The sequence below is a fragment of the Anastrepha ludens genome, chromosome 2 (assembly GCF_028408465.1).
Source record: "Anastrepha ludens isolate Willacy chromosome 2, idAnaLude1.1, whole genome shotgun sequence".
Classification (NCBI taxonomy): Eukaryota; Metazoa; Arthropoda; class Insecta; order Diptera; family Tephritidae; genus Anastrepha; species Anastrepha ludens.
Genome location: NC_071498.1, coordinates 172,937,999 through 172,952,704, shown reverse-complemented (window position 1 = coordinate 172,952,704; position 14,706 = coordinate 172,937,999). Strand labels below are relative to the sequence as shown.

At 34.0% G+C, this 14,706-nt stretch overlaps 2 protein-coding genes across 3 annotated transcripts in view; one reads left to right on the top strand and one right to left on the bottom strand.

The window, feature by feature from the left end:
* The window catches only part of LOC128855867 (ubiquitin carboxyl-terminal hydrolase 46), a 66,962-nt gene extending 54,941 nt beyond the window's left edge, over positions 1 to 12,021 (top strand). The window contains exon 3 of the mRNA XM_054091083.1: positions 8,223 to 12,021. Coding sequence (XP_053947058.1) covers positions 8,510 to 9,751 — 1,242 coding nt within the window. The 5' untranslated portion in view covers positions 8,223 to 8,509 and the 3' untranslated portion in view covers positions 9,752 to 12,021. The remainder of the gene's footprint in view (positions 1 to 8,222) is intronic.
* On the bottom strand, positions 111 to 1,000 carry LOC128855871 (uncharacterized). Of its 2 annotated transcripts, none has more exons than XM_054091087.1 (3): positions 788 to 1,000; positions 632 to 726; positions 111 to 540 (listed from the first exon to the last, which is right to left on the bottom strand). In XM_054091087.1, the coding sequence occupies exons 1-3, from the start codon at positions 800 to 802 to the stop codon at positions 285 to 287; spliced, it is 366 nt and encodes a 121-aa protein (XP_053947062.1). In that variant the 5' UTR covers positions 803 to 1,000; the 3' UTR covers positions 111 to 284. The 2 variants fall into 2 exon arrangements, with proteins under 2 accessions (XP_053947062.1, XP_053947063.1); XM_054091088.1 differs by having other exon boundaries at positions 632 to 723.
* Positions 12,022 to 14,706: the final 2,685 nt, after the last annotated feature.

Here is a 14,706-nt window from a genome sequence, read left to right as displayed (position 1 = left end):
AAACCGCGAAATTCTCAGCACCTTACTTTGAGTGGCTTAAGAAATTCGCGAATACAACTTTGAGCATACTTGCCGTCAATTAATTAAGAAACGCAATGCAACAACAAAACCACTGTACCTCACATTTTATTTGCGCTTGTTGAAGTTGTTTTTGGTTTTTTCTTTGTTGTCAAATTACTTTAATAAAGAACTAAAAAAAAATATTTTATTTTAAAAAGAATTAATTTATCTAAAACCGGATACTTCTCTCTTTAAAACATCGAAATGTGCTATTACTTAATATTCTAACCGGCCGCTGACTGTAATACACCCGCGCTCAATCTTGTCTGTGCCAGCGGAAGTGCGACGATGCGGTAATGCACACGGTAACCATTGTTATCAGCGATGTACTCGGTTGTCTCCATAAAGATTAGCCCAAATTTGTTGGCAGGACCAAATTCAGTGGTGCGGTTACCTTTGAAGACCAATTCCTCATTAACGGTGCCTGCATTTTCGAGTGAGATGACCTCATCGCGGCTATTGTATCCTGGTTGATTTAAGCTGCGTGTGATAAAGTAATTTTTTTCTTTAAATTATATTTATAGCAAATAGAATTTAATTCATTTATTTTTTAACACCAAACCGAAATCACCTGAGTACGTTGAGCACTTTTGTATCAGCGTTGACAGTTACACACTGAATAATGGCGCATAAAATTAAGGAAATGAGTAGTAGTTCGAGGTGCTTCTGAAATAAGAGTGAAGTTGAGAAATGAAAAACAAAATTTTTTTTCTCTGCATGCACTCACAGCGACTGATGACATTTTTCTCTTAGCAAAAATTATAATTCTTATACACTTTTTTTAAATAGATTCTTTTTTGTATTGGTTTTTACTTTGACTAAGCTCACTTTTACTCTTGGCACTAGAACGTCTTCACTAATTCTACTCATCCGCGCTGGAACATGTTTTTCAATTACGCGTTTCGTCGCTAGTGACTGGCTGCTGCGCTTGCAAGTTCTATTTCTATACTGGCCAGTAAGATCCAGAAATAAACCCAATTCAATCTGGTGGCGTTATTTGTTAGCATTGCACATTTGCACAAATATTTTGTTAAGACATGAAAATATAAGTTTGCTTCTCCTTTTGTTCATTTGCATTAGCAAATATTAGCAAATCAACTGAAACAAAAAAACCGAATGTTTAGATGATTTAACAAAGGTTTGGCAAAAAATGAAAGAAAAAAAAAACATTAAAATTCTTAATAACTGGCTGAGCAGTAACCAACATAAAACTGAAAATATAAATAATTATGCACTCATTCTGTGAGTTGCACTGGCATCCGGATGACTGTGGCCGCTGCTGATTATTAATGAATGGAGTTCTGAAGGTTGGATGGCTCAAGCAAAGTGCAATCAGCAGGCACGAGTTCTGTACACTAAACTTGGCCATGGATTATCAGAATTCTGATCGAAGATTCGCATAAAAATTGTGCTCATTAAATTAACAAAAAAACTTGTTTTAATATTATTCGTAGTGCATTTACATACATATATGCTGTATATAACTACAGTTCGCGAAAAAAATATGACACCTCCATATTTTAACGAGTTTTGACTATGTATTTCTTTAATTTAAATAATTTTTTTATAAGGGTTGTGTAGGGTTTATTTATAAGTGTATATAGTGTTTTCGATAATGAATACTGTGTTAATCCATGTTTCAAACTTTGTATAAAATTCATAAAAATTCGACAAATTTTCATCAATATTTCAAACTTTTTAATTAGAACTAAGAAACAAAAATTGAGTACACATTTTAATGGTTCATTACATTCTCTCTCGTTCTCGTTGATTTTTGATAATTTTTCCAGCTGACAGTGCTGTCTATTTTCCCCTTGTGGTTTTTGTTATAAAATGAGTTATACTTTTATAAAAACATGCCTTAAAAAAATATAAAAAAATTATTTAAAAAAAAAAATTACTAATAATTACTAATTAATTTAAAAAAATTGACTGAAGAACGTTATTTTTTAAATATACTTTAAAAATACTTAACTGAATTGGCTATATGCCATTTTTTTCGTAATTCTGATTAAAAAGTTTGAAATTTTTACTTTTAACAACTTTTTTATGAATATTAAAATCTGGTTTTATATGGTTTTTTGTTATATACTGAGCTATACTTTTATAAAAAAATAATGACTTAAAAAAAATAATAATAATAAAAATAAAAAAAATTAATTAAAAAAACAATTACTTAAAAAAATTAATAAAAAGAAACTACGTAAAAAAATACTTAAAAAAATTAGTTAAAAAAATTAAGTAAAAAAGAAAATAATTTAAAAAATTGAATTGGCTATAAAATTGCCATTTTTTTTATTAATTCTGATTAAAAAAATTGAAATTCTTTCTTAAAAATATTACTTAAAAAAAACTTACTTTAAAAAAATTACTTAAAAAAATTTAATTGGCTATAAAATTCCCATTTTTTCATAATTCTCATTAAAAAGTTTGACATTTTTTCTTAAATTTACCCAATTTTTCTAATTTTTTCATGAAGTTTGAAATTTGATTTTATATACTTTTATAAAAAAATAATGACTCGAAAAAAAAACAATAATATTGTAATTAAAAGAAAAATGAATTAATTAAAATAACTTCAAAAAAAAAAAAATTACTATAAAAAAATTAATTTAAAAAAAAGAAATTACTTCAAAAAAATTAATTTGAGAAAAATGACTTAAAAAAAATACTTAAAAAAACTTTAATCAAAAAAATCACTTAAAAAAAAGACTGCTTAAAAAGATTGAATTGGTTATAAAATTGCCATTTTTTTTTCTTAATTCTGTTAAAAAGTTTGAAATTTTTTCCTAATTTTACTCAATTTTTCTAATTTTTTTAATTAATAATTTAATAAAAAAAGTTAATTATAAAAAAAATTTTTTCAAAAAATTATGGTACTTAAAAAAAATTTCATATAGTCAACTAGTCTCATCTGGTTGAGGTGATATTTTTCTCGCATACTGTATTTGGGTATGCCATTAAACGAGTATGCATGTTTTGGGTGTCTTAAATGCGCCTGACTAGGTCAAGTAAAAAATTTAGAGCATTTTTTGCGTTTTATTTCGACAATCTATTCGCCGATTGTTCAAGCCGCTTTTGCTCGATCGCAGCTTCAATCTTGTCAATTGTTGACAGTAGAGCTCCGCTATGAATGTTTGGTCTGGTGGGAGTAGTTCATAACGGATGAGTCCTTTCCGATGCCACCAAACACATAGAAAAACCTTCTCGGCCATTTGTATGGGCGCAATTTGTTCTCGTATGTGATTAATTTTTCATAGCCATTATTATTTGTTCCAAAAATGGGTTATCTTCGTTACATTTCAGCAAAAGATTCGTATGTGTCAATGAGTGTGGCAGCCATACACCGAGCTTCTTGAAACTAGTCTTGGACAAATGGTTTCTGTCTAATCTTCACTTTCTGAATACCAAAGGAGGAAGGATGAGCTTTCATGCTCATCCGACTCCACGATTTCCATGATTTTATCGACATGATGGTATTCAACGATTGACCTATCAAAGTGTACCTCATCTTCAACGTCCATATTACCAGAAATGGAGGAGCTACCGTTTCTAGAAAACGCATTTTCTATCATTTTCTGCTGCTTCTTGACTAGTGTGGATAGGTAGGGAGGTGAAATGATTGAAGCACGAACTTGGCACTCTCCAAGTAGACCCAAAGGGCCCTTTTTATACCATTTTGAGACCTCCAACGGGCCCAGTGACCTTAACCGTTTAGCTGGGTTTAGCAGGCATTTACAGGCAAAGTATTCAACAGTCACCTTCTCTGAAAGGTCCCTACAGCTTCTGCAATGGGGTTAAATAGTAAATCTAGCTTTTCCGCATGTGTGCCGTTGGCCCAGTAATCGGAAAACACAGCTCTGAGTTTGGAAATGGAATGGCATGGAGTTCTTAGAACTTTCTGCGTCGTACATGTATTGCCTACTGCAGCCAAAGGGTTTTGGAAATAGCACAAGAAGAAATGAAGATCCATCTGTTCTGCGCTTTTCTGAGAAATAGTTATACTGCAGCCAAAGGGTTTTGGAAATAGCACAAGAAGAAATGAAGATCCATCTGTTCTGCGCTTTTCTGAGAAATAGTTATGCAATTCCTCCTTTAACAACGGTGGACAGGGGGATGCCGATGATCGGGTGGGATACTTCTGCGACCCCTTCCTGGCAAGCACATCAGCAATTTCATTTCTCTCAATGTTTCTATGTCCTGGAATCCAAATCAGATGTTCCCTTCACACCTAAGAGATTTGATTTGCTCCTTACAGGAGTTGACTAGTTTGGATCTGCACCATAGCGTCGCCAGAGCCTTGATCGCAGCTTGACTATCGGAAAAAATGTGAATATCTGTGTGTACTGAAATCGGAATTTATCGAATGCTAGTTAAGCACAAACCCACTTGACTATGGCGGATTTATGAAATTTTTTTTTCAGTGAATACAAAAAAACGTACATGCACACGCACACACACTCATTCACAACACATAATTGTTTAATTGCAACACAAAATTAAGTGCTAACGTTTTTGCGCCATAGTTAATAACAAATAATGTTTTATTTGAGCTTTGCACTCTTCAAATCCATACATACATGCATGCATACATACATACATACATACATATGTACATAGGGAAAAATGCATGCTGCAGTGTGTGACTTTGCATATTTCGGCAGGGCCAATTGGCAATGCACACATGTGAAATAAATAAATACACACACACACACACACACATACATGTGTATGTGTGTAAATCAATAAAGAATATATAAACTATGGCGGAAATAAAAATTTCATTTGGAAAGAATGAAGGTTTTGCCATGAAATCATTTTATTGCCTTAATGGCTGTGTGAAAATGAAAAATTGTTGTGTTTGAAGTGAGCTTAACCGCTACGGAGCCAATGATGGTCCCTTGCATACAGAAAACGCCACTGTTTGTGGTGTGGCTGAATCGCTGGTTTATAAATTTTCTGAATTAAAAATGAATTCAATGTTGCCGTTCTCAGTGTTGAGCGCAAGCGGAACTAGACTTTATGACGAAATCTGTATAGCGTAAAATATCCTTGAAATGTCCAAAAAGGATTGTTGGGTATGCCAACTCGTTGGCCTATACTAATAAAGTATTGGGGGCACCGGAAAATAATGCCGTTTTTTACAGTAAATTCAAAAAATTCGTTTTAGTAAATTATCTAATCATCCTCGTTGCCAACAACCTTTTACCATCCAGTGTGCAAATTTTCAATGCCGGATAGAGAAAAATCAATTGGGTTTTTAGTAAAATATCTGAAGATGACATTTTTCATACTACGCAAATTTTGAAATTTCTTGTTTGTTGAGAAGTGCCATGTGTTTGTTGAGTGAGCCATATCTCAAAATTTGTGTAGCAACCCTTGTTTAAATCAATTTATTGTAAATTTTTGACGGCATAAGCTATCAAGAAATAAAAAAAAAAAATTTAATCCGTGTTTCAAAAGAAGTGCCCCCAGAGTCCCATAAATGCTCAACATATCTTCTAAAAAAATTGTTAAAAATTAACGCGCTTTTTGAGCGGCTTCAAACTCGCACTTCAGTGGACACAAATTGAATGAACTATAAAGCTACACATCCGGAAATTTACTAAAATTTCTGATTAAAAAGTTGAAAATTTTGATGACATTTTTTTATTATTATTTACTCCTTGGAGCAATACAGAGTAATACATTTACAGTATTTACATTTACGAGTACAAATTGAAAAATGTTCCGCTCTGAGTCAGGGCATAGGGCGGAGACTAGCCTTTTCTAATGTCTTCCGTCATATGAAGAACTCCTTATTTGACTACAGTAACCAAAACGCTCGCTTTCAGTACGCACCGTTCGCTCCCACATCATCTCTGGTCGACCACACACTCTTTTCCCTTGTGAATTCTACTCGAACGCCACTTGCGCAATGTCGGTGTTGTCTTTGTGAAGCGTATGGCCAATCCAGCTCCATTTTCTCCTTTTGATTTCTGAGTTGATGGGCATCGTTTTTTGTTTGTGACCACGTAGAGGCCTTTATTTGAACTGGTGTTTGGCCAGAAAACTCGGCAGATTATGCGCAGACAATAGAGCAATTCGGTAAGCAAACAGCTGCTAAAGCAGCTCTCATATTAAGAAAAATCGGTCTTCGGATTTCTGTAAAACCAAGGATATCAACTTAAATAAATCCTTCGTCACAGTATTTATTTCCTAAGAGGAATGGGATAGCGGGCATATTGTTAAGAAAAATGATATAAACATCTATACAGATGGCTCAAAACTAGACAACAGAGTAGGTGGGGGGTTTACTCCGATAAACTCGGAGTTAGCCTATCATTTCGCCTACCAGATCATTGCAGTGTATTTCAGGCAGAAGCCACTGCCATAAAAGAAGTCAATAAAAACCAGGGTATTATCCACAAATGAAGTCTTCATATACTCGGATAGTCAAGCGGCAAGAATCTAAAACACACTCTTCAAAAACAGTCATAGAATGTTTTAAACTTCTAAATGACGTATCTAATTGTTACAAAATACACCTTATTTGGGTGCCAGGCCACAGGAATACAGTTGGGAAGTACAAGGCAGATGAACTTACTCGAACCGGTATAACACTCGGATCTCCAACCGGATAAAACGCTGATACCTATGCCTATAGCCACTTGTAAGCTACTTATAGATAGGGAAACCATCAAAAAGGTAAGTACAAATTGGCAAAACCGCTCAACATGCGAACTAAGCAGACAGACATGTCCGAAATGGAACAGCGGTCGATCGAAGATCCTGCTAAGATTTAACAGAGAAGCTATTGAAAAATTATAGGGGTATTAACTGATCATTGTTTAATAGGCAGCCACGCTAGAAGATTAGGACTCCCGTACTTAGATTTCTGTAGAAGCAGTTTTAATACAGAAGAAGAGGAAACAGTGAGACACCTTTTATGTGAGTGTGAAAGCTTAGCTATGAGGCGGCTGCGCACTCTTTATATGGCATTTTTAACTGATGTAGCGGACATAGCGCATCTCAAACTAACGAAGCTTTGCTCGTTTATTAAAGCTACCGGATGGTTTGGAAAGTAACCCATAGGGTAAGGATAAGCTCCAGTGGTATCACAATGGACCTGCGAAAGGTCTAAGTGTGCAGTTGCGACAGCCACCCAGCCTACCTACCTACCTATGCGCAGACATTTGTTAATAAAAACAAGCCAATTATTGCAGATCGCGTTAGTGTCTGAGCCGTACAGAAGGACATATTTTGGTGTTTCGAGATACAACATTGGGGTACCAAATTTTTTTCAGCTTGAAGAAGGCTGATTAGATTTGTTGAATTTTTGTGAATTTTGTACAAAGTTTGGAACTTTGACTTACCAGGTTTTTGTGATGCCATAAATTGTATTTTTATGAAATATGAGCGATACAAATTTGGCATGCAACAAATTGCGAATTTTTTAAAAAAAGAAAAAGTGTCTTAATTATCTGAGCTCAAGTGTACATACAGACAGGCACATTTACATACATCAACTCTTTGTTAAAAACATACAAACTATTCAAACTTATTCTTCCTTCTCCTTATTTTTGAAAACATACGTACATGCATATAAATTGTTCCAAATATATAAATATTTCTATAACAAAATTACTATAAATAAACTGAAATAAATTTTTATTGTATTTGCCAAAGTGTAATTGTTGAAATGTTGGTGAAGAAAAAAGAGACGCGTAAACATTTTGGAGAGGGGATAATAACGTATTTTCATTTATAATTATTTTTCTGCTGCGTTAAAAGGTTTATGTTTTAGTCCATATTCACAGAGAGGAGAGGGACAAATATATTTTACGTACATCTACATACCGTTAGATATTTTTGCAGCACACCAGACTTGATTTGCTTACATTTAAGGGTTTTATAATCATTTTTTTTTGTTTTAATTTCATAACATTTCCCACTACATTCTTGTTTGTTTTTGCATTTTCCTTGCGTTTATTTGTTCGTTTGTTCGTTACTTAATCGCTTTCGTTATTTTTATTTTTGAATTTCTTTCACTAAACTAATTAGTTGTTTATGCGCTAGAATATTGTTTGTGTTTTATATTAAACAAAAAAAATTACAAAAAAAAAACCGAAAATATTGCATACTGACGTGTATCCCCTCTTCAAAATTTTGTATATTTTCAGACGAGCAAATTGTATTGTAAGTCTGCGCGCCTAAATGTATGCAAACAAAATATAACAAATAGTCTAGAGTCACACGCACACACAGAAACGCTCATAAATGTGATAATTAATATTGTTGGTGGTGGTGATGGTGATGGTGCTTTCGTACGTGTTAGTGCATTTTAACTGAAAACAAAGCGAGAAAGAACGAAAGAAAGAAAGAAAGAAAAAACGAGAGTCCCCAATTAGCCATTTAGAGCCTATTGCTGTCACTTTCGGATCGAGCGCGCACGCAAGCTCACCACGCAATGGGTGCCAATGTATCGCAGCTGGAGCGCGAGATCGGCTCGGACTTGTTTCCACCCAACGAACATTACTTTGGTTTGGTCAACTTCGGCAACACCTGCTACAGCAACTCTGTGCTGCAGGCGCTCTACTTTTGCAAACCCTTCCGAGAAAAAGTGCTCGAATACAAGGCGAAGAACAAGCGACCGAAAGAGACGTTGCTCTCTTGTCTGGCCGATCTATTCTACAATATCGCCACGCAAAAGAAAAAGGTCGGTTCGATTGCGCCAAAGAAGTTCATTGCACGTTTGCGCAAGGAGAAAGAAGAATTCGACAATTATATGCAGCAGGATGCGCATGAGTTCCTCAATTTCCTCATCAACCATATCAATGAGATCATTTTGGCCGAACGACATGCCACCAAGAATGGCAACAATATAAATGGTGGCAGCGCCGGCGGCGTTGGCGGCACCTCCACTGCCAGCAAATCTTCTTCGTCCACTAGCACATCGACAACTGCCTCGAATTCAACGTCCAACGGCACTTGCACCAATTCGTCGGGTTCGCTGAATGGTGTGGGCGTCGGCATTGGGATCAGCGACAATGCTTCGACACCGACCCAAGCGAATGCCGCCAACACCGAACCCACTTGGGTGCATGAAATTTTTCAGGGTATATTGACGTCCGAGACGCGTTGCCTGAATTGCGAAACGGTCAGTAGCAAGGATGAGAATTTCTTTGATCTACAAGTCGATGTCGATCAGAACACCTCCATAACGCATTGCTTGCGTTGCTTCAGCAACACCGAGACACTTTGTTCCGACAACAAATTCAAATGCGACAACTGTTGCAGCTATCAGGAGGCGCAGAAGCGTATGCGTGTCAAGAAGTTGCCAATGATATTGGCGCTGCATCTGAAACGTTTCAAGTATATGGAACAATTCAATCGGCACATCAAAGTGTCGCACCGCGTCGTATTCCCGCTTGAGCTGCGACTATTCAACACCTCCGACGATGCAGTCAATCCAGATCGGCTGTACGATCTAATGGCCGTGGTAATACACTGTGGATCGGGACCGAATCGTGGACACTATATTAGCATTGTTAAGAGTCATGGACTTTGGCTGTTGTTCGACGACGATATGGTGGACAAAATTGAAGCATCAACCATTGAGGACTTCTATGGGCTAACATCGGATATACAAAAGTCTTCAGAGACGGGTTACATATTGTTCTACCAGTCACGAGACTGCGCGTCCTCATAGAGCGCGAATAGGAATAAGAGGAGGTTAAGAAGAAGTTAAGAAGAAGAAGAAGAACATTTCATGAATTTTTAGATTAAAAAAAAATTATTGTTTGTTGGCGAAAATTTTCCGTAGAGGAAAGATGGTTTAACGAAAGGAAGAACCAGTTAGTAAAAGAAAGTACGAACAAGTTAGTAAAGTAAAGTGAGACCAGGCTAGGAAATTTTCGCAGGCGAGGCGAACATCCTAACTTTTAATTACAGAATAAGTAGATTCAGGAAATTTGTTGAAATCGGGCTGTTTTGTGGCATACTTTCAGGAGGTGAATGTTGAGGATATTCAAATAAAAAGTTTACAGTTACAATCTGACTTTTTTGGTTTATCAGCAAACTGCATTTGTGGAATTTTCATAAAACAACTTAAGTCGACTTACACTTTTTAGCTGTCAAGAAGATTGGTTGAAATCAGGTTATTTTGTTGCATACTTTTAGGGGTGAATGTTACTGATATTCAAATAAAAAGTTTACAGTTACAATCTGACTTTTTTGGCTTATCAGCAAACCGCATTTGTGGTATTTTGACAAAACAACTTAAGTGGACTTAACACTTTTTAGCCGTCAAGCTGTCAATAAAATTTTTTGAAATCAGGCTAGATTGTAGCATACTTTTAGGAGGTGAATGTTGAGAATATTCAAATAAAAAGTTTACAGTTCCAATCCGACTTTTTTGGTTTAAAAACAAACTGCATTTGTGGAATTTTGGCAAAACAACTTAAGTCGGCTTAAAACTTTTAGCTCTGAAGCCTCAAATTGCAGCGCTTTAAAGCAATATTTGGTTTATTAATTAAACATTTCTGTTTCGTAAGAATCCAGTGTAAGAAAAATAATTAAAACTGTTAAATATTTCTATGAAAAATCCAGATTCATTCATTCAAAAGCAAAACCAGTTAAACTGGAATTAAGTTGTTTTTTAAAAAGTCTACAGATATGCACAAGGTGGTTCGTATAGCGATTTTTTTTTAATTTTGACAGCTGAGATTTTGGCAAAACAACTTAAGTCGACTTAACACTTTTTAATTGTCAAGCCTCAAAGCGATTTTTAGTTTATTAATTAAACATTTCTGTGGTTTAAGAATCCAAAATTAATCAAAAGTGTTAAATTTTTTTATGAAAGACTTAGATTAATTGATTCAAAAGCAAAACCAGCTAAATCGGAATTAAGTTGTTTTGTAAAAAGTCTACAGATAATTAAAGGATGGCTCATATAGCGATTTTTTTCTCATTTTAACAGCTAAGATGTGTCAAATATGTCAGAGATAGAAGGCATAGAAAAATATGTTTTTTTTTTTAATTTTAGCGGAATTAAATAAATTCCAAGCTAAAATAATATCCCTCAAATTTCAGATGTGTCAGAAATTAAAAAAAAAATCATTTCAAATTAATTTTTTAACTACAGCCGAATCAAATTTAATTCCAAGCGCTAGAATATCCACCTCAAAATAACCAGTGTACATTTTCCGAACTTTGCAGACAGTCTCTGAAAGAAATATGCATTATTCGCATATGAAATAACAGCATTCAAGCCACTAGGCGATTTTTAAGCTGTTCCACTACAGTAGAAATCCTTTTTTTTCATCACACATCATAAAAGTATGCAACACTATTATTGAATGTTTTTTTTTTATTAGACACTTGCGCTGCTGCACTCAACAATGTTCGATATGGTTATGAGACCTATTGGGAATATCCCAAACAAATTGTATTTTATGGAAGGTTCACTCCCTAATTTAGAAAAATTTACGCTAGCATTTACTACATAGCGGGTCGGAGGCGCTTATAAGGCTACACTCGTGCTGAAATATTTCTGTTACCAATTATTGTATAATTATGAGCTAATTGTAATCGTTTTCGATTAATTACGTTTAGTTAGTTTGATTTGCAGTTTCACTATGTTCACTTATTTTAGCAAATTAATTATTTTTCTTCAAATGAAATAACTGTTTCATAGTCCAAACTACTATGCACTTACCCAAATATGCGCATTAGGGTGGGTGATTTTTATTTACCAACACCATTTTTTAGCAGATTCGGAATCTACTTGAAATTCTTAGAAAAAAAGGCCACTAGAGGTAAGAAAAAAAGTCTGCGAGAGCTAAGAAAAAAAGTCCGCCAGAGCTAAGTCCACTAAAGTCAAATTCACAAGATCCCCAAATTTTAAAGCAGCTGCCTTTAATGAACGCAGTTAATATGAAGAATAATGTTCATTGTATCGAAAATGTTTTTTTTTTTTTTTTAATACAAACTTGTATTTGGAAATTTTTTGATACGCAGAATTTATTTTTGATATCTATTTTTTATTTAATGAAGCCCGTAATGGCGCTACCAAGCAAATTACATATAATTTTTGAATATGGTATTTATTTATTTATTTAATTAATTAAAAAAAAAAAATGTTGCTAATCATTAATCTTTTTTTTGCATTTACAATAAATTATTATGTGTTTATTTGCAATAGGAAGTGTATTTTTTGTACTTTCCATCTGCATTGCAACTCCCTCTCACTTTTCGCAATTATTCAAGTTAGTTTCTCTCAAAATTTTCAGGCGCTCGAAATTGACTTTAGCGCTATATTCTGTGGTGTTTTTCTTAGAATTTCATGTAGAATGCGTAACGGCCAGGAACGAAGTCGCGAAAAATCGTTCCATACATATTGGCCCACCCTAATGTCTATGCATAACGTTATATTATATATACACAAATTATTGCCAATCATGTTTTTTTTAGATGCAAAAAAAAACGAAAAAAATTACAAAAAAAATTTTCACTATAAATATGTATACCTAAATTTAATCCTATTATAGTATGTAGTTGCGTATGACTATTGATAGCAATTATATACATACATACATACATGCTTAGTATATACATAGCTTAAAAACAATAAAATGTCGTTGAAAATAAATAAACAGAAATTCTTTCCTTTCAATTGGATAAACGAATGTCATGCAAGGTGATCGATAGACAGTCAGTCTACTTGATATATAATTCACTTGTGGTAAATTTGCGATGTGTTGTTGCTGCATTTGTCATTTGTACCTATTACATTACGTAAATCTCGTTAGCGATAATTTTTTATTTCTTCAATTTCTTATATCTTTAAATTTAAATTGTTTTTTTTTTCACTTACATTACAAGTATTTCTTTGCTTCTTTGTTGTAAGTGCAATTGCACCTTCAATTGAGTGATAAGCAATTTGTTCAATGCTTGTTGTTTTTATTGCTAAATAATTTCTCATTACGTGTATGAAATTAAGTGCTTGCTCTTCCTTCTCTTTGATAAACAAGCACACTCAGGCGCACATTAACACCAACATACCTGCATACGAGTACAACTGTACATGCATGCATACATTCATTTGTTGGTAAATCGAACTACTTGAATTGTTTTTATAGTTGCTCTCCAATATTTTTGTTTACGTGCTCTTATATGATAATTACACTACAAATAAGGTTACAGTTATTTTGAAGTTGAATTTGTTACAATTGCAATTGTGTAAATTGGTACATATACACATATACATATGCCTATACTGGATGCATGCATAAGTGATACATATTTATGTATGTATTTTGAGATCACAATCAGTAACTATGGAATTGTGCAAGCGATCGTAGATCAATTATCGCTTTTATTGGGTTTCATTGGGTGTCACAAAATTTATCTATTAAGTGCTTGCAGTTGATGCAATAAGTTGACCTACTATCAGGGAGCGGAAAAGTGGAATAAAATAAATTTGAATTGTGTTTTTGGGTTTTTTTTACAAAAAAAAGAAGAAGAGGAAAAACTGCATTTATATGCTAAACAGAAAACAGTTAGTTTACTACATCTGAAATATTTGACTGCTTTACAAAAAAATAAAAAAATTAAAAATATAAAAAAATATATAAAAAAAATTAAAAAATTAAAAAAAAAATAAAAAAATTAAAAAAAAAAAAAAAATTAAAAAATTAAAAATAAATTAAAAAAAAAATTAAAAAAAAAAATATAAAAAAAATTTTAAAATAAATACATATGTAAAGGGTTTTCCAAAAAGAGGTGTTATTTTGATATTCAAAGAAAAATGATATATTTTAATACAAATGATCGGATGTTTATTTCATTATAAAGAGGAAGGTATGCTGTTAATAGTGGAAAATAACATCAGGCAAATGACCATCACATCCACACTTACAGGACAATATCCTTTTCATGAAATTTTCCATAACCGAATTGCAAAGTGGCTGCCCTATGTCCTCGATAGCCTCACGAATCCCATCTTTGAGGTCTTGAATCGACCCGGGGCTGTTGGCGTAGACCTTCTCTTTCACGTGGTCCCAAAGAAAAAAGTCACAAGGTGGCGGTGGTTAAATCACAAGATCTCGGTGGCCAACTGTGATCACCTCTTCGAGAGATAACACGGTGCGGAAACTTTTCCCGTAAAATATCAATGGTTGTGTTGCTTGTGTGGCACGTAGCGCAGTCTTGGGTGAAAAAAAAACGTTACAATCCAATTCTGGCCATAAAAAAATCATTAATCATCTTTATTCTATTCAAACTAACACCATTTATTGGAAACCCCTTTATTATCTTCCGATGGTAAAATAAAAATAATAGAAAAACGGTTTTTAGGCAGCCAAATATTTATTGAGTACTAAAATTTCCTATTCAAACCAATTTTTAAGTCCTATAGAAATCAAATCGATATCATTTTCCACTTCCTTTTTGTTAAAATGTTGGCTTCCCAGTCCTGAATCGTTGATATCTCTTCTCTCTTCTTAATTGGCGCGATAACCGCTTACGCGACGCGATTTTAGTCGAGTTTAACAAAGCGCGCCAGTCGTTTCATTCTCTGATCTTTCCAACGCAGAGGAGGCTTTCCTCTTCCTCTGCTACCACCAGCTGGTACCGCATCGAATACTTTCAGGGCCGGAGCATTTG

Excerpts from the sequence above, each read along its gene's own strand:
- LOC128855871 (XM_054091087.1), bottom strand. Across the intron at positions 541-631 it reads AAAGTGCTCAACGTACTCAG|CTTAAATCAACCAGGATACA; the intron begins GTGATTTCGGTT and ends TATCACACGCAG.